The 26,243-nt window shown below is 48.4% G+C and overlaps 1 protein-coding gene across 1 annotated transcript in view; it reads left to right on the top strand.

Moving 5' to 3' along the window:
• The window catches only part of EPHB1 (EPH receptor B1), a 453,280-nt gene that overhangs the window by 114,642 nt on the left and 312,395 nt on the right, over nucleotides 1–26,243 (top strand). Inside the window, exon 2 of the mRNA XM_073023598.1 lies at nucleotides 14,780–14,844. Coding sequence (XP_072879699.1) covers nucleotides 14,780–14,844 — 65 coding nt within the window. The remainder of the gene's footprint in view (nucleotides 1–14,779; nucleotides 14,845–26,243) is intronic.

The raw sequence follows: 26,243 nt of genomic DNA, 5'->3' as shown, positions 1-26,243 counted from the left end.
TGCTCTTTTGGCCTCAGGAAAAGGATGGGAAGTCTCGAGGCCACAGCCCCTCAAGGAAACATTCGTCCCCACCTCCACAGGGAGAATTCAAAGCCGAGTGGACAAACGACTCTCTCCTTGAGCTTCCAGCATTACAAGAGGAAGAGTTGACTTCCAGATTGCCCGACTGCCCAGTGTTAGGAGACCAGGATCAGCACTTAAATTTCCACTCAAGTACAAGCCTCAGACTTCAGTCCAAAAGGGCCTAGAGTGACCAGCCAGCCCCAGGAAGACTGAGCAGAGAGAGGTCCAGCCCCACACAGTGTGGTCAGCTGCCTCCTAGTCCATTCCCTCTGACAAGCTAATATGTAAGGCCTTTCTTCTTCAATCTCAGTTTAGCTGCTAAGGGAATGATTCCATAAAATGTCTGCAGTGTAGCTAAGAGTGTCATCCTTAGGCCTGAGGCATCTGGGTTGTGATGTGGAAGTTATCTAGTCCCCAAGGCTGCAAGTAGCATTGTGAGTGTGACAGCTCTGGCTGTCTGGGAGGTTTGAGGCCCAGGACTTGCCCCTGCCCTGCTTTCCTGCTACAGTGGGTAGACCCAATGCTCACAGCAGAGCAGGAGGGCAGGAGGACTCTAAGGCCTTCATGCCTGTTTGCCCCCCACTGTGGAAAACCAGGACACCTCTAAGACCAGCATAGGAGCTCTACCTGGACCTTCAAATTCCTCCAAAGACATTTATGCACAGAGGCATTCACTGCAAGAGCTCTGGGAGGCTTGTAAGGAGGACATTTATGGCATTGTGAATATTTGGGATCTCAGGACATGCTGGATGCCAGGAGCAAGTCAATGCTATTGATTGGGAAACACAAATAGAAGTCTTCCCAGAGTACTCTCCAGATATCTTGGTGATAACAGAGGACTTAGGAGCATGAGTGACAGGCAGGGCTGAACATGCATTCCCTAACAAGAAGGGGTGGAATGGCAAAAGGTTCATTCCTGAAGGTGGGAGCATCTGTGGAGTCAGAGGGGTAGTATTGGAGGGGCCTTGGGCATCTTCCCATTGACCCCTGGCAACTACACAGCTAGAGGAGGTCAGAGCTATGATCTCACAGCCAAGAGTGTGCCATACTCTCATTAGGCTTCTCTCATGGGTCGGCTCTTGGTGGTCCATTGATTCCAGCACCACCCTCCCCTTGACCTGCTAGGCAGTTGACAGTGGTCATGTGGTATAACAGGACAGGGTGAGAACCGGGACAGAAAAGCTGTTGCAAGCACTTCACAATCAATCTCGTGGAACATGGAGAGATGGATAAAAACTGGAGTGATTGAGACCTGCACTGAGTGGTGAGACTGTGCAGAGTTCAGGGATGGGACAGACTCAGTGGCTTAAGTTATTTGGTGGGGGAGTGGGGGCACCTGGAGGAAAAGGGACCAGGCCTCCACCTTGCATCCTGCAGCCTTTGAACTCCTGGGCCTGAATCATGCAGCAGGAAAGGCTCATCGGCCATCAGTAGATGCAGTGGACAGGGCATATCTGAGTGCAGGGTACTCTGCAAGGTGTGGCAGCCCATGGGTGAGAGTGAAGATCCTGGCACTGTTCTCTCAGAGCCTGCAGGGAAATGGAGCAGGAAACCACAGAAAAGGCAGCACAGGATGCAAGTCATGAAGAGTTGGGCTAGGGCTGTTTGTGCAAGGTGGGCTACATCTTCCGGGGGGGAGGAGGGCCAAGGCTGGGCAGTTAGGCAAACTTCCCAGAGGGGCCGAGACGGATGATGGTGTGGTTTTAGAGGGCTGGAGGGATTTGGTGGGGTGGAGTCAGAGTATGATGTGGTCAGCTTCTGTCTGAAAGAAGACTCCTGGGTAGGAGTCTGGGGGCTGCAGTAGGTCAGCCTGGCTCTCTGAAGAGGGGTGGCTGAGGTCTTGAGCTGGAGAGGTGGCAGTGAAGTAGGCCATGAAGACTATATGTGAGGGGAGTGGTACCCATGGGGCAGCAGCCGCTGAATGACAACACTGAGAATGATGAATACTTGGAAGAAGATGGCAGCAGCCGGTGTCAGCCGCCCGGCGGGGGTAGCTGCATGGTGATGCAGCCTTTGGAGTCTCAGCAGCACCATTCTGGTCTGGGATGTGTCCAGGAGAACTTGAGAGACTTTTGGGCCAGCCCCCACTCTTTCCTTCCCTGACTGGTTGCCCCTCACTGGCACATCCCCAAGCCCCCCACAGCCATCCCACTCAGGGCTCCTGGCTCTCCAGAGCTGCTGCCAGTGCATGCAGGGACCCTAAGGGCACAGCTCAGTGCCTGTGCCATCTGAGAATTACTGTGCCACAGATCAATCAGGACTGAGGGCCCAGGAGGGCTTGGCAGGGAGAGGCAGACGGCAGCGTATTCCTTCTGATTAACGAGCCTGGGCCACCATCCATCGCCGGCCTTCATTAGGGCTGCGGAGAGTCATTTTGCATGGGCGTGCAGACTCTCCTCCCCGCTCTTCTCCAGGGTGATTGATGCCCCCTGGGTGCCTGCATCCCCATGAAGTGAGAGGCCTTCTCTCATCACGCCCACAAAGAGCAGGAGGCAGCAGGTTTATTATGCACGGTTCTTACCCGTGTGCCATTGGCGCAAACTCATTGGTCTGTCAGAATGGCTGGGGCAAACAGATTTAATCTCCCTTAGAATTCATGGTGCTGGAAGACTAGAAAATGCCAGGCTCCTAAATTTTAATAGGTCTTTGACCCTCACTACAAAAATGCAAATAGGTATAGCACTGAGTAGCAGTGGCTTCTGGCCAGGCCTGCACCATCAGCATGCTGGGACATTGATTTAAAGGCTGTTTCTGGACCCCGGCATGCCTGTGTGGCTCTCTTTCCTTTCCTGGCCTCTGCCTCTCTCTCTTTGCTGCTGGATTGGGAGAAGGATATGCTCTGTGTCAGGAAGGAATCTGAGTCAGGAGAAGGTGAGGCTTGGAAAGAAGCCTGCCTACAGGTCTGACTAAATGCCTCCTGAGGCCTGATGGCCTGGGAGTGGGTGGGGCTGCCCAGCACCATGCCTGGGCCAGAGGGCAGCCTCTGAGGCCTGCCCTATATGTGCCCACTGACATGGTCTGGCCAGTTTGGCTCCTGCCTACAGATGTTTGATGCTAGAGAGGTCTTGGGGTCCCCAGCCATGGTGGTAAGACCCAGTTTTCTTCTTGGTTCTCTGGCTGTGGCATATTTTCAGACATAGGAAAGGGCACATGTGGGCATGAAAGGGTGTCTGGCCATCTTTTAGGATTTAGGGGAATTTGACATTTCCTGATATCAGAATGGAAAAAGGAGCTGAGATAGGAGGAAAATAAGGCAAAAGGACTGTGGCTATTTGGGACTTTGGTATCCCAAATGAAAGGCTTTTTGGTCTTCCATTTTCCTTGTTCCCATGTTTGTCTCACTGGCTCAGGACTTCGCCTTTGTTGGAGAGCAGCGCCAGTCCTTGCATCCACAGTTGCCCCCGTCCATCAGTGAATCATGTGGAGATACATGCTGTGCTAAGGGTGGGGAGGCCAAAGCGAGGGAGGCCCAGGAACACCCTCAGTGGTGGGGAGCACACAGAGGTAGTGGAGGCTGCAGGGGCATGGGAGGGGTGAGAGGGGAGCTCAGAGTCCTGGGCGCCAGCCTTTCATGAGAACAGTCTCCTGAGAGCAGGCCCAGCACTGAGCTTTCATCTAACATCAGGCAAGAATACCATCAAAATCATTTTACTATAAACCTGCCAGGTCCGACACATCAGGGAGATAAGCAGCATGTTTTCTGGGAGGTTGCTGCTGCCCCTGTTCTGAAGCACCATCCCTGACTTTGGGAAAACTCAAAGGGGTAATAGAGCTGCTTTCTCACCCCCTTCCCAAGTGCTGTGGATGTGAGGAAAGACTATTGTCTTAAGTTTTAGATTGCTTCCCGAGAGGAAACACTCTATGGCAGGGAACCCTAACCCCCAAGCCACCAACCAGTACCAGGGCTGGAGAGCCCACTTCCATCTAGGGGTCGAGGGCAGGGTGCGAGGAGGGCAATGCTGGGAGCACTGTGTTTGGAATGTGGCCCTCTTCATCCAGAGCAGAGTCAGTGGCTAAAGCCCCTTCAATGCCAGTCTCCTGTGCTCTACATGTGCCCCAGGCGTGGAGAGAAAGGCTCTTCAAAAATGCCCAGTGCGGTTCCATGTCTCAGTGTATATTGGTGACGGTCGATGGTGGTGTAGCTATTTGGGCTCCTTGGTGACCTACATTGCATTAGACCCAGTTGGGGCCACACAGGGTGGCCTCTAGCTAGAGAGAAGCCCATCCCAGATGCCCCCATGCAGGGTTTATGTGGGAAGGTGGAGGCCGCACCGAGTGCCCACATCTGTGGTTGCGCAGGAGTTGGCTGTGGAGAATGTGGCTGAATGGCTAAGATGGGTTTCTCAGTGAACTGAAGCTGAAGGATGGGTTTGGAGCCAGGCTTCCAGGGCCCAAAGGAACCAAGGTCCACCCTTAAGAGTGAACAGTAGGATTGGAGACTCAGTGGCCAGCCCAGTCTCAAAGGATGTAGCTAAGAGACTTGGGTTTGTGAGAGGTTCTCCCCACATCAGGACCAAACATGGAAACATAACAATGACTGCTCTTTGCAGACCAACTACCACTTGTCAGAGGCTGCAATAAGTGCTTGGTAAATAATATTTTACTGACTTCCCACAAATGCCTTATGAAGTGGACATTATTATCCTCATTTAGTGGATGGCTGAACATGAGCCTTAGATGTCTGAGTAATTTGCTCAAGGTCGCACAACCAGACAGCAATAAAGCTGAAACTCACCCCCAAGTCTGTCAGATCCAAGTCCAGTGTGGTCAGGACTTGGCCACGCTGGCATGTAGCTGTCTCCTTGTGTGGGGCACTACAGGACTCTGTGGGGAGGGTGGTTGGAGACTTTGGGGCTACCTTCCATGGGCTACTAATTTAAGCCCTGAGCATCATCAGGGGTCTGGCAGAAACAGATGGCACAGTAGAAAGAGGTGATTGAGGGGAGATTAATGAAGGTTTGTTTATAAAGGTTGCACAGAGTTAAAGACAGGCAACAAGAATGACAAAGCACTCAGGGACTAGCAGCAGCAGGGGGCTTTTACCACGCTTACGTTTGAAGGACGTGGGGAGGGAGCCATCTTCCCAGAACTAGGCAAGAGCTGCAGCTACAGGAGGGGCCACCAGCCTCTCCCTGTCAGCAGGCAGGAGCATCTCACTTCCCATGTCCTATAGCTCCTGCTGGTGAAGGGGCCCAGTGGATGCCTCTCTCTGTCCAGGGCAGGGAAGAGAAGGGTAGAGAGTGGGCCTTGAGGAGCAAATAGAAACCATCACTCACCTGCTAGAATGGATATCTTTGGAGGAAGCGCCTGGCCTTCCTTGTATCTGTGTCCTCCCAGCGCAGCCCCTAGTATTTGTTGGAGGAAATCCAACAGCCCTATTTCCCAGTGTCTTAACCCTCTTGTAATGGGTTGAACTGTGTCCCTCACAAAAAAGATATGTTGGAGTCCTGACCCTGAGTACCTCACAATGCAGCCTCATTTGGAAACAGGGTTATTGCAGATGTAAATAGTTAAGACGAAGTCATACTACAGTATGACGGACCCCTCATCCAATATGACTGGCGTCCTTATAAAATAGTCATGCCACGTAAAGGCAGAGACAGGGAGAGCAGCATGCGATGAGGTAGGCAGATTGGAGTTGGCAGCTGCAAGCCAAGGAACACCAGAGATCCCAGGCAAACCACCAGAAGCAAGAAGTGGCCAGGAAAGATCCTCCCCGACAGGTTCAGAGGAAGTATGGCCCTGATACCATCTTGATTTGGGATTTTTAGCCTCCTGGACACCTCTGTTGTTTTAAGCCACTGAAGTTGTGGTGCTGTTACAGCAGTCCTAAGAAACTAATACAGCTTCTGAAGTAAGTTCCATATTTTATTAGTGAAAAGCACTCACATAGTACAAGCATACACACTACTAAGACACTGTAAGACCATGCCAGACCTGGGGATTCCAGAGGCAGAAAGTCCATCGTAGATCCAGAGGTCCCCTCTAGTTTCTTGTCACGTTTCTCAGATACCACCCTAAGAACTAAGAGCCAGAAGAAACCCTCTGAACCAGAGAGGAGAACAACCATCAAAAGCCATGTACCAAGTGCTGAGCTGGGCTAGGCAGGTAGGGCAGCCCTTCCGAAACCAATTCCCAGCCTTACACAGCTCTGTACATTGAGCAGACCTTCCCATGTCCCCATGCTCTGGTCTGCTTCTCTGGAAGTCTACCTTGGAAGAGCCCTGGAGGGAGAGAAATGGCTCTGGGCCTTCCCGCTTGTTCGTGGGCTATGCCACGTGTGAACCAGTACCTAATCTAGGGCCTGTCCCAACTCCTTCAGGCACATTTCTATGCTGTGACCCATCTAAGCTGTGGCTTCTTTCTAGTTACCATAACTAATTGCACCTTGGAATATAAAAGAAACAGAAGGAGGAGGACGTAGTAGGTAGGACTGTGCTGATCTGTACATCCTTTAAAAGAACAAATTTCACAGTTTGTTTTATAATTTAAATGCCTTTTCAGACTCATTCAGTCAGTCAGTCAGTAGATGGGTTGGGTTGGCACCTTCAGTTTCCTCAGGCTTGTTTCTTATCTTTCTCACTGGCCTTTGCCACAAATCAACCAGTGGAGACTTATACAATAAGAGCTTCCATTTGCCTAGCATTTTACACTGGCAAGGACAGTAAATAAATGTTAGTCAAATGAGTGTTCTTAAGAAAACACAGAACATCTTTATGGGCATGGCTCTGTTGACTCAGGGCAGAAAGCAAGAGGGAAAGCCTCTTCCTGTGTTGTACATTAGGATTTTGACACTCAGCCTGACTTGATTTGCTCATCAGTTGTGGAGCTAGGGTTTGAACCCAGATCTTCAGGGTTTATTGAACGATAAATAATATTGAACGATAAATTACATATTTCATACATAAAATATTGTATGAGGGCATCTGACCAAGCTCTGTGGGACAGAAGTCACAGCTCTGCTTTCTGAACGTACTTCAAATATACTCAGATCTATAAAGTGATAATGAAAACTAACCATTCAAACAGTACGAGTTCTGTGGAGGAAGGAAGACCTCCATGGGTAGGACTAGGTCGAGTCTTTCAGGTGTGCAGGGGGAGTAGGAAGACAGTCCAGGCAGGAATGACACCATGAGCAGAAATGGGGCACTGGAAGAAGGGCTTCCTTTAGGGAACTGAAGATCAATTTGAAAGAGATGGGTTTAGATCAGAAAGCTCTTAAAGGCCAGGCATTTGTGGCGTATCTTGGAGTTAGTGGAGAGACTTTGAAAATCATAAAGTAGAGGAATGAGATGTGATGAAAGAGTCATTTTCTGAAAATTGGTTAAATTTTTATTTCTGAATTTGTGTCGTGTAAAGCAGCACAGTAATAATTAGGAAGCTCATCTGTAAACCAACATCCCCCACCCAGCAGCTGTTCCATCTCGCTACCTACTTTTTTTGGGTAGTTGCTATTTCACTTGGTTGAAACACTGTCTTCTGAGTTGCATCTGTTGGCTCACACAGTTCTGCTTCCTGCTTTCTGTTTCACTGCTCACATTCTGCTCACTGCTACATTGTCTTCATAACACTCCAGGCGTGTGAATGTGCTATCCTGCACATCTTCCTTCCCCTATGGATAGGCTGGTTCCAGCTTTTCTCATACTCTAGATAATGATGCAATGATCAGCTTCATGATATAGGGCTTTTTGTTTTCTTCTGAAATTATTTTCTTTGGACAAATTCTTGGGAGTGAAATTATTAGGTGGTCAGAGGGCTGGAGACTCTATAAGCCTTTCTTTAGTGTGGCCATATCACTTTTTAAAAAGTTGAACTATTTACATTGTCAGACAATGAAGTCACCAGCTGCATAAAGAGCAACTCAGATGAGGCCTCCTGAATGAGACACCAGTTACGAGGTGGACGCTGTAGTCCTCATGTGCAGGAATGAAGCCCTGGGCTCAGATAGGGTGCTGAGAATGAAAAGGAATACACAGCTGAAAAAGATGCTGTAAAGGAAGAAAGAACCATTGGAATATGGTGAATGATTGGGTAAAAGACTGAAGTAGAGGAAGGAATCAAAACTAAATGCTGCTGAAGTTTCACAGCTGAGCTCCAGGAAGTTTGGAAGGGTTTGATGTGAAGAAGAAGAGAATTGCTGGAGGGAGAAGATTTAGATGGGGTAGACACATGGGAGATGAGTTGTGGAAAGTTTGCTTGGAACACGTTGTCTTTAAACTTCTGTGGCTGTGCTGGGCCCAGGCAATGGTCATAATAGAACACAGACTGGTGCCCTTGACAGTTTACAGTCAACCAAGCCGATCCCAAAATCCAAAGCCAGCAGGCAACGTGAGGCCAATTCAGATGGATAGGGATGAGATTACAGGATTACAGGGAGACCAGCCTGTACAGGCAGCAGGAGGTCCGTACATGGTGTGAAGTTGGGATTTAAACACCTTTAGTGCTGGGCCCCTGTTGCAGGGGCTGAGGGTCAAGGGCAGCAGATACCCTGAGGAGTCATATGGGCATCATACAGGAGTTCCATGCCAGTAGGGCCGGCCTGCCCAGCCAGAAGACCATGTGCAGACCAGGTCCAGAGGGCAGCCCAGAGACCCCTAGGGAAGGCAGAGGACCTGGCCACGCACACCCTCGGCATCTAGTGCAGTCTGGATTTGGGACTGGGGGTTATTATTTAATATGTCCCACTCTTGCCAGTATGGACTATCTTAGGTCAGGGGCGTGTGTGTGTGTGTGTGTGTATGTATGCATGCACCTGTGTGTGTGCTCATACACAAATATGTGAAGGGAATGGGGGTGGTCTCTGTTCTTTCAACAGCCAGGGGCTGGGAAAAAGAAAGAGGAAGTTCCAGCTGCCTGCTAGGCTCCATACACTTGTCATTTTATTCCGTGCTCACATTGTTCCTATGAGTCCGTCTTCTACCATTCACTGAGGCTGCCATTGCAGATCTATTTGCACGGTTATTGGAATAATTTCTGTTTTCTGTGTGGCTGCAAGCTCCCTGAGGGCTGGAATGTCTGTCTATTCCCTGTTCATCTCTGCTTGCACAGCACTCCCTTCCCCCTATCTCCATGGGAGTTACTAAAAATTCTTAGTTGAATGCATACCTGAACCCCTTTTCACCACCTTACAGCTCTCTTGCAAGGATCCTCTGTGGAGGTAGATGGAAGGAGTTGCGGCTGCCGTGTGTCCTTTGTGCAGTGGGACCAACTCTCGGCTGCTTGCATTTACATAGTAGCAGCTTTGTTCTTGAGCTTGTCCATGGTGTGGCTTTCAGGCTTAAAGAGTTCTGTGGGCTGTGGAGAATAACACGGGGAAATGACTGCGTGGTGGCACTAGCCCTGTCCTGCTTGAAAGGTCTGTGGACTTGCCTTATCAAATACACATAAGGCACTGCTCAGAAAAGGCCTGGAAGCTGCTATTCCATCTGTCAGTATATGTTGTATTTTGTTATCATGATGGAAGGACACTGTAAATATTTCAACTGAATATCTGATTAATGTCTCTCCAAAAAGCATGGCAGAGCTGTAAAAAGAGGGTTTATTTATTTCCTTTTCAACATGATGGGTGTCTAATTTTTCCCAAATGTCAGTATATCCAAAGGTGCCAATCCAGACAGAAACAGAAACTGCCTGCAGGGCCAGGCAGTAGCTGCCTCTTCTTCCTCACAGGAGGCTCAGACCTGGCCCCACCGTCCGGACCCCCAGCCGGTGGCCCCACTGGTGGGTGGGAATGCCCTGAGGGTTTCCATACTGAAGCTTCTACAGGGAAGTGTTCCCTGGCAATATGGGATCTCTGTCAGGTTTTTTGTTTGTTTGTTTGTTGTTTGTTCTTCCAACAAACAAAAACATATTTTTTGAGATGGGCTCTTGCTATGTTGCTAAGGTTGGTCTCAAACTCTAGGTTCAAGAGATGTCCCACCTCAGTCTCCCCTGAATAGCTGGGATTACAGGTGCACACCACAGTACCTGGCTCTATGCCAGGTTTCTTATGCATCCCATCCTTCCCAAGTTGCTGCAAGTCAAGCCAACCCTTGCCAGAGATCCCTTCTATCTCCCTTCTTAGCCTCCCTTCTCCTTTTGCTCACTGTTTTTCTCACTCTCCCATCTGCTTGGGGTGACTCCTACTTCATTCCCTTCAGCCGGTCCTTGCCCCTCCCACTGTTGCTTTTAGGAGTCACTCTCCCATCTCTGTCCCAAGAAGCAGGGGGAGATACTCCATTCTTTCCTCCTCACCATTGCCCACCCCTTTCCAGGAAACCTCAAGCATTTCCCGTTGCCTACACACAGGGCAAGACTCCCTGATGCTCGCTGTTGGGACAGGCACACCTGTTCCCCACATACAGAAGAATATTTCCAGTTCTTTTTTCCAGTATTTTTCTCATAGGCTCAGCCAGAATAGGGTGCCAGTTATGACTTTGCTTCTTGTCCTTTCCTCAACTAAACCATGAATTTCTCTAGGGCACACATCAATTTATATGCATTGTTATAGCCCCAACATGTGTTATTCCCTTGGTCTTTACAACAATGCAAAGAAGAAAGCAGATGAAATATCATTAGATGTGTAACATAATTAGATTCTTAAAGATGCTTTATTGATATCATATAGGATATACCATCTCAGATTCTTGTCATAGCTAAAGAGACTGAAGCTTGGAGTGATTAAGTTATAGTAATAGCAATACCGCATGTTTCAGTGTTTTATTTCACTCAGCCTCACGTTCTCCCCCCATAATCCTGGCTACTAGTTAGCACTAGACCCGTCCTGAAGATGAGGGGTGCAGACGGAGAGAGAGATGGAGAGAGACACAGGGAGGGCGGAGGGACAGGTAGGTTGTATGACACGAGCAAAGTCATATCTCTTCTAGGTAGTGAAGATGGGACTTGCAATCTGGTCTGCCCACACCAGCACTCTCTCTACCCTGCATGTGCCCTTCCCGGCGATCTCCCCTTGGGCACGGAGTATGTGCTCCCAGAGGGTGGTGGGCATGGGTCCCAGAGTCGTGTCCTCTGCAGGAATCCCCAGATCTGACAGCACCACATGCACTTCCAGCTGGGTTGGTCCCCATGCCACTGTTTGAGAGCAGAAGTGATGGTAAATATTTAATTGTGCTTCCACCATAACTTTCTGCCAGAACTCTCAATATGCTTTATAAATGCAAATGAGCGCGCTCTTCCTCTCTAGGGAGATGTAAACCTGCTCAAATCACTTTTATTCAGCCCCCACCAGAGTGTAGTGCCATCATCAGGAGCTCTCTGTGCCAGAAAAGAAACTGCCCTTAATCATATCGAGTGGATGGTTTATGGTTTTGTGTTCTTCTGTCTCCACAATGGGCAGATGTAAAGAAATGGATTTCTCTTGCTGCAAATTCTGTCCCACAGAGTGTGTGGAAAACATTATTTAGAAGCAGATTTAATTACAGCCCTAGAGCAGGTGATCATGACTAATATGAAGTCCTGGGCTGTATTTATGGGGTTAACAAAACAAATGAGTCCTTGGACGACAAAGAAGTAAAGTTGATTCTTTTATTTGCTTCTGGACTGTTTTCCTCACCACCATCCTCTGCCGGCTCCCTGCTCCTCCAACATGATCTTGCTATGGGGTTGGGGGATGCATTATTCTGGGAGCTTTTGTGGCTTCTTGGCTTTATGAGTGAGGATCCCACTCCTGTCCAACCCCAGAGCTTCTTCAGAGCCCTTCAAAAGCCCAGGTCGGCCTTGTGGTCCATGTGCTGAGATTTCAGGCTGTCGGTGTCAGGGTGGGAAACTGTGTGACTTGGCAGAAAGCACTGCAGCTTTCTGTACCCCGATTCCCAGCTCTGCCACAGGGGCTCAGTTGCCCCTGTTTCAGGCCCTCCTGGCAGAGACATTTTAATAATCATGGAGATGAGTTTCTGCAGAGCCTCATGGAGTGTCTTCTGAGAAGTGTATTATGTAAATTTGGTGTGTCATGATGATCATTATTAGTGCTGCGAAGTGGAGATGGGAGGAGGGAGGGAGAGCTGCTCCAAGCAGAGACCAGCCTCCCCAGCTGTCAGAAGAACTGGAGATGAAAACAAACTTAAGAAACCTGCTCCAGTGCTTATGTTCCTTCAAATATGCATGGGGCACGACTCAATCCGAACACAAACTCACATGGGTAGGAAAATGCAGCTTTCTTTATTTCATTTTATGCCTCTTCATTTCCAGTTTGAGCCCCTGTTTCGCTGGGGTAGCAGAAGTGCTATCTGGGTTACAAGTAGGCCCATGGTGTTAAGCTTTGGAGGAAGGTGCTCCCTGGCTCTGTTGGCTCCTGTCCACACAGGCACCTGCTGAGATACCCTGTACCCCACCTGAACCCTGCTCATATCCCATGCAGGTCACCACTGGATGCTCCCAGGTCCCCCTCATTAGACCCACTCAGGCCCTTCGGCCCCCCTGCTGTCCCTGAGTGCCATGTTAGTCTGGCGGGGCCATTGGCCACTCCCTCACCTCCCTAGGATGCTGAATATCCAAGCCCGTGTCCTAGACAGGCTCTCAGCATTTCTCCTGTGGAGTGGGTAGTTCTTTGGGATTGAGTGAGCAATGAGAGCATAGGAAGACCCTTTCTTCCACACAACTCCCCATTTATCACTTCTGTTTTAATTCCCTTAGTCCTGCCCCTTAGGGTGGGTTTCTCTGCAAACTTTTGGTTTATGACAGGGTTCTTCCATTTCATAATGGGCCCAAGATTTTGTGACTCTGCATTGACATCTCCTCCCTGATGCGGTAAGCAAGGAGTGGCTGTTCTCATGGTGATGGGAAGGGGAGGCAGTGGGAAGGACAAGAGGAGAAAAAAACCCCAAACGATGCATCATTTATATTGTACCCTTCCCTGTTTGTTGAGTAGCCATGCAGCTGGGAGGTGCTGTGTCTGTTCCCTTGATACGTATCCTGGGAACGCAGGTGGCTAGGACACCATCACCTGCCCATATAGCACCATTGTGTAAATTTTTAAAAGTGCCCCTCTGCAACAATTGGATATCCACATCAAGAAAAAAGTGCATTGATCCTATACCTTCCACCTTATGCAAAAATTAACTTCAATCATAGACCTAGGTAGGAAAAAAAAATATTTGCGACCTTGGGTTAGGCAAAGATTTTTCAGACGCAGCACTAAAGTGTAAAAGAAAACAAAATGATAAATTGTACTTCATCAAAATTAAAAACTTCTGATTTTTGAAAGACACTGTTACAAAAATGAAAACATAAGCCACAGACTGGGAGAAAATATTTGCAAAGCATGTATCTGAAAAAGGAGTTGTATTCAGAATATATAAAGACCTCTCAAACTCAATAATAAGAAAATAATCCATTTAAAAAGGAGAAAAAGATTTGAATAGACACTTCAAAGAAGATTTATGGATGACAAATAAGTATGTGACAAGATGTTTAATACCATTTGCCAGCAAGGAAATGAACATTAGGACCATAATGATATAGCACTACACACTGATTAAAATGGCTAAAGTTAAAAACAAATGACCATGCCAAGTGTCAATGAAAATATGGAGGAACTGGAATTCCCATAGACTCTCACAATAATAACCCCAAACTGGGAACAACAGGTGAATGAATAAACAAATGGTGGCACATCACACAAGAGAGTATTACTCAACGATAAAAAGAAATTAGCTATTGGTATACACAACAATATGAATAAGTCTTAAAATAATTATGCTGAGTGAGAGAAGCCAGATTTGTAAAAAATGGCGTATACTATATGGTTCCATTTATATGAAATGTGAGAAAATGCCATTTAATCTACAGTGACAGAAAGCATATGAGTCATTGCCTGGGACAGGGACATGGTGAGTTAGGAGTAGGAGGAAGGAAAGTATTACAAAGGGACTAAAGAAACTTTTGGGTATGACGAATATGTTTATTAATTCATAGTGATGGTTTCACTGGTGTACGTATATATCAAAATGTGTCAAATGATACATTTTAAATATGTGCAGTTTATCCCTGATGGCTCCTAGGAGCTCACAGCAGCATCCAGCTGTCTGTCTTTCCTTTCCTGTGGCCAGAGGAAGGAAGGTAACCAGCTGGCTGCTGTGGCCACCCTTGCGACTTCATCACCTGCATGGTAGGCTGCTGGGATGTGAGACGCGTGTTTGTGTTCTATGTGAAACCTTTGCCAAATCTATGTGAGCCCTTTGGAGTTGATGGGAAGTCACTCAAGGGTGTCAATATAGATGCCTGATGGGGAGGCAGAGGAGAATGTGTGGAGAGGAAGGAGGGCAGACAGATGACGCCAGAGAAGCCTCACAATGGGGAGGAAGAAGGCAGAAAGAGGTGGCCTAGAAAGGCCCGAGGAAGGAATTAAATTTGGCTACTTGGTCAACACGGCCCTGGTAGAATCTCTGGGAAGAAACTGGGTCTTGGGGGTAAAGTGGTGGGTGCACAGATGACTTCATCCGACACAGGAGCCTTGGGGTCACTGGGGAGACAGCACTGGACTTAGCGTCAGACCTGAGGTCTGTATCAAACTTTGCCATAAGCTGCATAATCTTAGCAGGCTTCTTTTGCTATCTGAGCCTTGGGCTTCACAGAGGGGCCTGGGTTTGAAAGTGCACAAAGCTCCTTGTACTACTGTCATTTACTATCACAAACAACTTCATGATCTTGAGGGCCACTGCATAGCAATCCTTCTGACTCATCGTTTTTTTGTTTATTCTTTTTTCTTTTCAATCTACAGAAACGTTAATGGACACCAGAACGGCTACTGCAGAGCTGGGCTGGACGGCCAATCCTGCATCAGGGGTGAGTATCACACCATTCGTCTTTCAGTCCTGCTGTGAGTTCCTGGACCCATATGATATCTAGGAGAGTAGAGACTACCCAGAGCAGTACCTGTGGGGAATGGAATACAGGTGTGAACGGGTGTGTCCACTGCCCATCCATGTAAAGACAGCACTGGGGGTCTCAGCCTGAGCTGCTGCCTCATGTGGTGATGTAGACCATCTCTTGACACAGTCGTTTCTGAAAGCTGATACCTAGACAACTGGGGCCATGGCTGTGTGGGGATGGGGGCAGGGTGGTGACACTGAGGCAGATCAGAGATCTGTGATGCCCAAAGGGCTGCAGCAAAGGCAAAGACATGAGGGAGGAGGTAGAGTTCAGAATGGCCAAGGCTCTCTTTCACCTAGACCTTGCCTTGGAGAGACAGTCATGATTTATCTAGTGTTCATGTACCTGGTCAACTACAAAGATAGATTATCCTTGAGGAGCTCATGGCCTCCTGTGGGAACCAGTGTGTGGCAGTGGAGATTAATAGGCAGATGTGGGCACAGAGTTGGGAATGAGAAGCCATGATGTTAGACAAGAAGCCTTTATAGACAAGGTGCAAGCAAGCTGGGCTTTAGAGCATGGGTAGGAGATTGACAGATGTTGTACCAAGAGCCTGGAAAGATGTTCTAAGTAGGAGGAATGCTGGTTGAAAGGGATAATGAGATTATGAAAACACGTAAGAGGGAAGAGTCTGTGTGTATGGAACAGAGCATGGTGGAAGTGCTGCTGAGATGGGGCTGGAGGGTAAGTTGGAACCTGGAATGGTGGCGATGGACTGTGACTGCCATGCTGAGCAGGGAACTTGGATTTTATGCCATAGGTAATGGTGAGATCCTGAGCAGGAGAAGGAAATGGTCACATTTGTTGACAGACTTGTAGAGAACAGTTAAGAGAAAAGCATTTAAGAGGCTCTTTCAGCAGTCTTGGATGTGACAAAAGAATCAAGTTAAAATAGGATACGCAGAGGCTAGTTTGAGAAAAGTTAAGGAGGACAAATTGGCAATGGATGGACTATGGCAGGAAGGAGAGAAAGAGAGGGGAGATGGAGATGATGTTCATGTCCCTGATTGGGCAGTTGGCTAATTTCAGAGCTTAATCATGAAGGGAGAAGGCAAGAGGAGGTGGGAGTGGGCTCTTTATCCCAGCCAGTGGGTGATGTCTGGCTGGGACAGGGTGGCCCTAGGCCTCCTCATCTGTCCCAGACCTTCTCTCTGCATCCCGTCCCTGTAATCTCTATACCCCATGAAGGATCTCCAGCATAGCACTTCATCACCATGCCCTGGTTCTGCTGCAGGGATGGTTCTAATTGGGACATTCGGGTCACAGGGTGGACAGTTATCTCACCTGTGCATTCTCCACTGGGTTCTCACTGTTACCCTATCCCAGCATTTGAAGAACTGCATTGCTTGAGGCATAAGCATCATGCCTTGGAACAGGGAAGCAAGGTCCAGAATGAGCTGGCATTCCCTAAAGCAGGGAGCAGGCACAGGGGCAGAGCCTGACCACACTGAACAAGTCCAAATCATGCCAGAAACACTGTGGGCAACCAGGAAAACCTTCCGACTTTTACTTGGGACTTTATGTAAAGCTGATGAGGCAGCAGTTCTTCCATATCACCTGGATATTAGGAACTTGCCGTCTTTTACAAATTAAGTTATTGTTTGAAGGTTTGTGTGTTTTTACAAGGCCCTGACATGATTTATGGTTAATTTTTCCCTTGGTTTTTATACACAACACCTGTTTTCTTTATACTTCTGATATCCTTTCCCAAGGAAGATTCTCCTTGAGGGAAACATTCAAAGTCAAGGCATGCCCTTTAGAGACAGCAGCTGCCTGGGCTCTCCCTGTTTGCCCTCCCGACTTGCTACCAGCATGCTCAGCTGCCTTTCCCCGGCACTCATTGTGAGGCAACACACAGCCAGATCATTCTTCTCCTGGTGCCCCGAGTAGCTTCTGAGTTTGTCTAGTTTACAACAACCGGGGGAGGGTCAACGTGGCCCTTGGTCTGGGTGGAAAAGGAGGACTCAAGGACTATGCTTCCATCCCAGGCCTGCTTGTCTGTTTCCTCCGTGCTCTTTCGGGACAGTACCCTCCAATTCTGTGAACACACCAAATCTGGCTCAGACTCACACGTCCAATTGCCACTTCTTTCACTGGATGCTCATGGGCATGTCAGTCTCAACGTGGCCCAAGCGGATCTCACCCCCTTTTCCTTTCCCCACCGACACATGTGCATTCTCTATCCAAATCTTAGCACATTTATAAAGGCCAGAAACCAGAAGTGATTCTTGACTTCTCCTTTTATCATCTTCAGATCTCTGCTCGTGTCCATCCTCGGGGACATGCTCTCTGCATCCCAGTCATGTTAGAGTCCTCATCACAGGTCTTCTCAGTGCCAGGGAGCTTTACCAATAGCACAATACACAGTCCCAAAGTTTACGTGTCTCTGTGTTAGAATTTGATTCACTTCTAGCCCCCCTTCAGCCATATTATAACCTCCAGGGTGGCCAGGACTCTGTGCGTTTGTTCATCGTTGGCAACTTACACCTAGTTCACTACCTGACTCAATGTTTCACTGTTGAAAGTTTCTGACTTGAGCAAGTGGGTGGATGATGGTGCCATCCTTGGAGTCAGAGGACACAGGAGGAGGAGTATGCTTGGGTGGGAAGAGGATGAGTCAATCTGGGACCTGTCAAGCTTGAAGCGTCTCTGAGGCACCCACGGGAAGGTGTGCCATCAGCATTTGACTTTGGGGCAATGGAATCAGAAGGCGGCCCCATGTCAGTGAGATGGGAGCCTGGGGCGTGGCTGCAGTCTCCCAGGGGAGTGTCCACAGGGGAAAGAGGTGAGAGCTTTGGATGGATAACCTGCACTGACGTGCCAAATAGAACCTGACGTGGAGACTGGGAAAGAGTGGGCTGGGAGCAGGAGAAAACCAAGAGGAGGTCAAGTTTTAGAAGCCAGGAGAAGAGTGTGTCAGGGAGGAGGGCACAAAAGTGGCAAATGCCTCTGGGTGTTAAACATTTCCACTGGGTTTAGCTGCCAGAAACCCTGAGGTTAAGCATACAGATGGTTTCAGAGGGGCCCAGGGCAGGAAGCCAGAAAGCAGAGAGGTGAAGAGTCAGTAGGAGGTGGGGCAGTAGAGACAGCAATTGGTAAGGGGAGGGAGGACAGAGCTTGGTAGATGGAGGGAACGAGGGGCTGTGGGTGCACTTGCCTTTCCCAGGGAAACGGCTCTTTTCCTGTTGAAATAGCAAGACACAGATAAAGGCACCTACGGAGAGCTGAGAGTGCTCAGTTTTGACATGACAGAGCCATGAAATAGAAAATTCCTCTCAGCTTCGTATCTTCTCTCTGGGTTGGAAGTGAGGTTTGGAGGGTGAGGCATGTGGAGTCCGGATAGCAGGTGTTGAGAGGGCACAAAAGGAGCTGCTACTGAGAGTTGCAGAGAGGCTGGCCGTGTTTTGGAGGAATATGGCCAGGAGTAAGAGCTGGGTTGTGGCTGACAACTGTGCACGCATGAGGATCCTAATCCACAGGCCTCCTTCAGCTGCCTGACTGCCTGGAAGAGCTGTGGCAGTGGGATCCTCAGAGTTCTGGTTGCACAGGAAAAAATGACGGGACCGAAGGGGCCAGGGGCTGAGGACGCTGGCACCTTATTTCATGACATCTACCCCACAGGAAGGAGAGTGAGGCCAGGAGGGACTGGTGTGACCAGCCCAGGGGCCCCAGATGTAGGTCTCAATGAGGCTAAAGAACAGATGTGATGGCATGGCTGGGACTGGAGGAAGACCTGGCACCTTGACATCAGATTTAAGACACACAGAGCTCTTCCGGGTGATGAAGAGGCTCTGAGTGGATCACCGTGTGAGCTGCTGGAGCAGAGGAGGATGAACTTCACGGCACTGAGGAGCTCGGGTGTTTGAGAAGCCAGGAGGCTTGGGAGAGCAGGGGTTCACCTTTTTCTGAGACCTAGTGTGGAGAAGATTGGGGAGGGAGATGGACTGTCAGCCCGAACAGGAGGGCGAGTCCTCAGATGGTTTCTCTGCAGTCAGGGCACCATGCGTGGATGCTTAAGGCGGAGGTGGTGGGTGGCATTGTTCTGGAGGCCTCAAAGGAACTGGGTTGGCCTCGTCCAGAGGAGTCACACCATGCTGCCAGGGGCCCAGCTGGCATTGCAAGGGGCCCCATCCACAGTGCATAGCCTGTGTGGCAGGCTTCCCAGACCCAGAGAGAGGCCAAGGGACTCTTCCTTTTATGGGGCTTAGTGTGTGCCTTTGCTGCTGTACTTGAGAACTACCAGATATAGGAAGGGGTTGGACCACTCACCTACACAAAGCCCACAGATCGTTCCCAGTTTTATTGTTGGAAAGCAATATTACATGGCAAAACCAGAAAGTGTTCCCAGATTAAAAATGCTGCTTTATAATCGATTGCAGCACCCTGCCTTTCATTGAAGGCCTTTAGGTTTAATCTAAATCAGGGGCTATGTGGTGAACAAAGGAAAAAGGTAACAAACACATTTACAAAGTAACAAATGCCGGGGAGAGGCTGAGCTCCCACTAACGGGCTATCCCAGGGACCGTCACTACAACCCCTGGTGACCCTTTTTGAGATGGCTTCTAGCCCAGCCCTGAAAGATTCCCTAACCTTTACATTTCTGGACCTCTAGGCAGTGGGGAGTTCAGAGAGGTCCCGTGGATAAACAGTCAGTGCCGTGCCCAGCCATGGGTAGTGCTCTGTAAACAGTAGTCTTTCTGGTTGCACCTCTAGTTCTGCTGCAGTTCCTAGATGCTCCCTGGCCTCCCCACTCTGTTCGTTCTCCCCAGCACTCTATCTCTCAGGTGTCAACTTTGTTCTCAGCCCCTCTGGGACGCTCCTGGATGCTCCTCCCACCATGGCTGGGGTGGGTCCCCCATTTATTTAAGCCTGGGGGGCTTAGTACCAACTTCTAACATTCTGTTCTTCACTCTGTAAGTTAAATATCTGTTGATGTGTCAGTCTTTTGGTCAGAGAATGAGTCAGCTCCCTCTCTGTGTCCCTGGTGCCCAGCACCAGCCTGGCATAGGACAGGATCAGATTAATGTTTTGTTGACTGACTGAATAAATGAATAAGGATCATTCTTGATACTTGTCTGCATCTCCAACCCAGGCCCCTGAACTTAGGAGACACTCTATTTAGGTGTACTGTAACCCAAATACACTGTAACATGTTTGTTGTAGGCCTCGTAACACCCAATTGGTGGTCAATATCTTTTTAAAGAGCATAATTAGTGATGCACATGGAGCCAGTTCTCCTGAGATAAGCATGATACAGGGGACCAGGACAGGCAGAAGAAAGTCCCCGGTGCTTTCAGCCCCCTGCTGTGATGGATTAGAAAGGCAAACCTAGTCCCTCTGATCAAGAGGCTTATTTAACTTGCTTGTTGGAAATCTCAGTCCAGAATTCTTTTACTTTTGAAGTGGTTGGCCAGGGCTCACTGGCCATTTGTGCTTGGGCCACCATTGGCTTCTGTGTGTGTAAGTTTCTGTATTTGTGAGATGTGTGGCTTATGTGTAAACATCTACCTGAGTTCTTACTTTCAAAAAAGTGCCACGAGGGCTTCCAGTTTCCACCTCCTTCTGTGCTGTCCTATGGAACCACCTTAAGGGCCCATGGCGTGCTCTGTTGACTACTGTGACACTGGCAGATCTTCACCATAGGAAGGGGGATGTGATAGAGGAAAAACAGGAAGGAAGTCCAAAGCCAAGCCTCGTGAACCTTTAGGATGAGTGAGCTGGGCTCATGTGCGCTCCGTGTGTGTGTGTGTGCATTTATATATCTGTAGAAATGTAAGTATGTGTGTGTGCATGTATATATGTGTGTATATATTTGTGTGTATATGTATACATGTGTCTATATGTCTGTATATATGTATATATGTGTTTCTATATATATTTGTATATATGTATATATGTGCTATGTGTCTGCATGTATGTATACATATATGTGTATATAGTGTGTATATATGTGTATCTGTATATATGGGTATGAATATATATGAATGTGTATATATATGTGTATATATGTGTGTGTCTGCGTACATATGCTTGTGTGTGTGTGTGTGTGTGTGTGTGTGTGTGTGTATGTATGAAGTTAAATTAGCTGATCTCACCCTGTGCTTCTGTAAGCAGTTCTAGAGTTCTGGAAACACTTTCAATAATGGGAGGATTATTAGACTGAATGGAGAGCTTCAGAGCAGGCTACTGTGAAGGGAACAACACGTATTTGAATGTCCGTGTTTGGTAATTAACTCCTGATACGAAATGCATGCCCATGAGTACCGGCGCGCAGGCCGAATGCACAGCTGCTGCTTGGTTGTTTATGTGTGCGCTGTCTAGGCCACTTGGCAGTCCCTGGCTGTCTCCTCAGTCCCTGTCAGATCCCCCACCAGCTGCCCACCTCAAGTGACTCAGGAAAGCACACTGAAGAGAAACCCACTCTAATAACACCTCATCCATTCCAAGGCCAAGCAAAATCAATTACAATTTATCTGGTCTGATGGGTAAGACCTTTATGGAGAAGCAGTTAAGGCCTCAGGTCCTGGCATCAAATAAACTGGCTATTTTTCTGGATCTGTACTCCCGGCCTGTGTGATCTTGGGCCTGTTATTTAGACTCCTTCGGTCTCAGGTTTCACTTCTGCTCAATGGGGTAAGGATGATAACTCTGTCATATATGAAACAATATCAGTAAAAAGTTTTCCTTGGTAAACACTTAGGAAATGCTAGCACATCACTAACCCTCTGGAGGGCTGAATTTTCTCTTTTCTTCCTTTAATGATTCAATCATGCTTATTAAGACAGAAAAGCCCAAGCTAGATTAGAAAAATCCAAGAGAAATTTAGCTCTGGGCAAAATGGTTTTGTGAATGGAAGTTCACCACGTTTGAATTTCAGGACATGCCAGAGGCAGAAGGTCAGAAGAAGGTAGTGGGGCTGGCCATGATTTCTCAGACAGGCACCACTGAATGGGGACCTGGGAGCTTTGGACCTGAACGCTGATTGCTGGAAGCTATTCTCGTTCTATGCTTTAGTATCTGTCAGGGCTTTTTGATGGCCAGTGACAGAAAAGCAAAACCCAGTCTCGAAGGATAGGTTGACTCATGAAACTGAATGGTCCAGGGGCTGGTGTGGCTTCAAGTTTGGGTGGTCATCAATCGATCCCTCCTCCCCACCCTCTTGTTTTATCTCTTTTCTCTCTGTCTTCCCATCCTTTTTTCTCCTCTCTCTACTCCCACAGTGTAAGTTCCATACTGGAGTTCTTCTTGGTCATAAGATGTCTGCCTGCAGTAGCTCTAGCCCCTATAGCCTCTTTCATCCGTATGCCCTGGAGAAGAGCAGACATCCCCTCCTGGGTCCCCCAGCAAAAGCACTGGAATTAGCTCTGAGTGGGCCTGGCTGGCTTGGCGTGAATCCCTCTCATGCTCACTCTGGACCATCCCCTGGGGAGGAAATTGACACTGAGGTCCCGTGTCCATTCCTGTGTTGTGGAGAGCCTACTGGAAGGCCAGGGAGAAAGACAGGAGAGAGTAACAGAGGGAATCAGGATATAGGTAACAGAAAGATGGACTAGGTAGGAAAAAAAAAAAATCTGTCACTGTATGACAGACCCTAAGTGCCTTATAGCCAGGCACACATTAATCCTCACAATAGCCCCATTTTACAGATGAGGAAACTAAAGCATGGAGCAGCTTGTAAATTGCCTAAGGTCTCATGGTGAAAAAGTGCCAGTGCTGACCTTTAACTTCCTGGAGGCTGGCTCTCCTGCCAACAATTATGCTCCACTGTCTTTCCCAATGAAATGCTACCCACCGTGGTATCTTCAGAGGCTGAGTTCCAGAAGGAACTCCCAGACTGAGCCTCCTTAAATTTAGGCTCAGTCAGTCTGCAAAAGGCTTTTTTTTTTTTTTTTCCCCCTCACAGTAAGATACATGGGTGGTACTCTTTCTCTGAGCTGTTCCCTGGGAATTAGTACCACTTTCTCAACTGAGAGGCCCAGCCTCCCCTGCTGTTGGGCCTCTGACCTCCCTGTTCCCTCCCTCATTCCCTCCCCTGCTATTCCCTCTTCAGGTAAACCACTGAGATAAGTCAGAGCTCCCCACCCTAGGCCTCCCACCCACTCTTTATCTTTTTCTCTCTCTACCAAAAGGCCTGTAATTAGGAAACATTAGCAGGCTCAAAACAGCTTTCATACCTGAAACATCCTCCATAATTGCACTCAGCAGAGCTCTTCCCTGGCTATTAATGTCACTTCTATGAAGCAATGAGGAACAAAACACCCGAGGCACTTAAAACATTTTTTATATAATATGCATCTTTTAGGAATGGAAGTTTAAAATCACCTGCCTGACAGAGACAGTGATAGACAAAGGCTTGAGGGGCTCGGGTGAGAGCCAGGAAGCAGGTCCTCCTCCAGGAGATGGAAGGCGGCAGCCACGAGATTCAGATGCTGCTTTTGGGAAGAGACTCCAGGGCCGTGCATGGGTGGACCTACCTCAGTGGATCCCCAGGGGAGGAGAATTGGGCCAGATGAACAGTGAGGCCACTGCTCTGCCTGGCTTCATTGCTTGTGGTTGCCCTCATGGGGCTTTCCTATGAGACTGTTTTTGTGGGCATGTGTATGCATTTAACGGAAAGGTGAATAGGATGCCACAGATGATCCATGTTGTAGAGTAGAATGTCAGTCATTACACTGATTGCAGAAATATATTGGATATGACTTTGTGTGTGTGCGGTATGGGTGGGGGGAGGGGAGTGTACGGTGAGGGGGGGAGAGAGAGAGAGAGAGAGAGAGACAGAAGCTTCTCTAGCTTGCTGTATTAAACAACTTTGGGAGTTGTGGTGGTTCACCAGAACCTTACTGTCTGGCAGATTTATCTTCTTGCTCTTGGAAATGGCTCATAGACTCATTCATCAACAGAGCAGAGACATTTCTGTCCACAGACTCTGGGAGGGAATTCCAGAGGTTACCCAAGCCCACCTTCCCCCTCTTGGAGGAATGCTTAACCCTTGTTGGTCCAGACAGGTGTCTTTCCATTTCTTTAAAACCTTCCCCAAGAGGACAGTTGCCCCACTACGCCCTTTGTCCCAATCTTGGAAACCTTTATGCAACTAGCATGTGAGCCTGAGGACTGACCCTTTGATGACAGCGCTTATCAAATTGAAGGACAAGTGGCTCTCCAGGGCGGGAGAGGACACAGGGCTCCTGACGCAGGCACTGGATTGGAACTGAGGAGGGTCAGCATTGCCCTGACAGCCTGAACTCACAGTACTCCCACTGGTGACCTTGGTGAAGGAAAGAAACGTATTATTGGGAAAGACAAAGCATTAGAAGGAGAGTGAGGATAAGACGAACAGGAGGAAAACAGGTGAAGAAGGGAGGATCAGGGTTGTCAGAAGATGAGCCTGGTTCCAGGAAGGAGGAACTTAGCCTCTGCAGGAACAGGGCAGCCTTGGGATATTGGCTTTGGCCTTACTTCTAGTTATGGGCAAAAGCGTTAGATTAAGTTGGCCAAAATCCCACTATACTTTCAGTAGTATGAAGGATCATGTCCAGGATTTGGGATCTGATGTCCTGGGCTTATTTCCATTTTCTGTTAAGTTCTTCAACCTCTTTAAGCCCATATGCTGCCTTTATAGCATGGGTAATGTAAGATCTTATCTATAGAGTGATTGGGATTACATTGTGTTTACCTTTGTTTGTAAACTGTCTCAGTGCAGTACCACTTACCCTGACTAGTACTAGTGGTAACAACGGACTCTTGTTCGAAAGACCTAACTTGCATGGGATGAGGGTGGGAAGTGATGAAGGAGGGCCCCTGGAGACACAAGATCAGCGTGGTAGGTTGTGATTCTCACATGAACAATGTCAGAGAGCACACCCTGTTATTAATATCAGTGTTATTATTAATAATGATAACTATTACACTAATTGTCACCATTAATTATATACCAATGGTGTGCCAGGCATCAAGCTTTACTTGTATGACCTCACTTCTCACCGGGACACTGCAAGGAAGGAAGGTGGCATCTCTCCCATTTCCAAAGTTCTGTTTCCAAAGAGCCATTATCCAAAGTTCCAGGACTGGGTGGGGGTGCCTCTGAGACTGACCCTAGGCTTGTCTGACCACAAAGTTCACTTTTGTATCTTTGCCCCTCAAGGAGTGTGAGGAGATGAACTCAGACTCACAGACTGTTGAGAAACCAGAGAATGGAGCTGCGGTGGGGAGGAGTGGGAATGAGGAGGGACAAATGTTCAAAAAGAAAAAAGAAAAAGTGTAGCTTTTTAAAGTAGCAAACCAGTGAGTTGTGCATGTGATAAGCACCTGATAAATCATTTTTTAAAGTAAGCTCTATGGGGGGAGGTAGAGGAGGTGGTTTGGGGAAGTGTGGGGTTGGGGGACCAAACAGCAGCAAGTCCAAGAGGAACCTGGAGTAGGTGAGCCCTGGCCAGGGATCCTCAAGAGGATACAGGTGGTCCCTGTGTATGTTCGGGTCCAGGCAGTGATAGAGGAGCCCAAGAGGATTCCCTCCCACCCCCTAGGTCCTGAGAAGTGTTCAGGAAGTGAGAACTGCTGGGAAGGGAAGGGAGAGCTGTGAGGGGCTCCAGGGATCTCCTTTGTCTCATCCATTGTCCTCAGTGCCAGTGGGGCTGAACGCACCCCTCCACCATTTGAGATGCTGCTCTGCCAATAGAATGGGGCTGGGGTCCCATCGTGGCACATCCTCATCTCCATGCATGCTGTCCCACTTGTTGCTCTTTCTGGTGGAGATAGGCACGTCCAATACATTTCCCAGTGTCGCGAAGGACAGCCTACATGACAAATGTAGTAGTCAAGATTCTGACTTATTTGCTGATCAAGAGCTTTGCCTTTAAACCAATGCGGCAAATGGTAATGGTCCACGTTTGCATTTAGGTGCAAGCAGTTCATTATGTAACAAGGCAGGGGTGACCCAGGTGAGCGGTGCCTCAAGTGATGGGCACCTGTGTATGGCTGGCCATATCTTCACGGGGCAGACTGTGGGATGCAAATGCAGGGAAGGTCAGACTGATCTCTGCCATTTGGAACAGTCCTGGTGCCAGTTGAAAGTAATGGTGGCCCCACTGTGTGCATTGCTGGCCTGAGCATAGCTGTCATGAGAGGCTTAATATGGGAGCTGAATTTTAAAGGACACATTGGAAAAATCAGAGTGTGTCTATTGGGGTTAACCAGGGGTCGTGTCATTTGAAGAATATTCTTGCACCTGGGAAACCAAGTCCAGGAAGCAAAGGAGTGGAATACTTTTTCTCAATGGAGGCAGAGTTCTCTGCAGGCTTCCTAGGGCCAAGCTT

The sequence above is a fragment of the Chlorocebus sabaeus genome, chromosome 15 (assembly GCF_047675955.1).
Source record: "Chlorocebus sabaeus isolate Y175 chromosome 15, mChlSab1.0.hap1, whole genome shotgun sequence".
Taxonomy (NCBI): Eukaryota; Metazoa; Chordata; class Mammalia; order Primates; family Cercopithecidae; genus Chlorocebus; species Chlorocebus sabaeus.
This window is presented reverse-complemented; position numbering and strand designations above follow the sequence as displayed.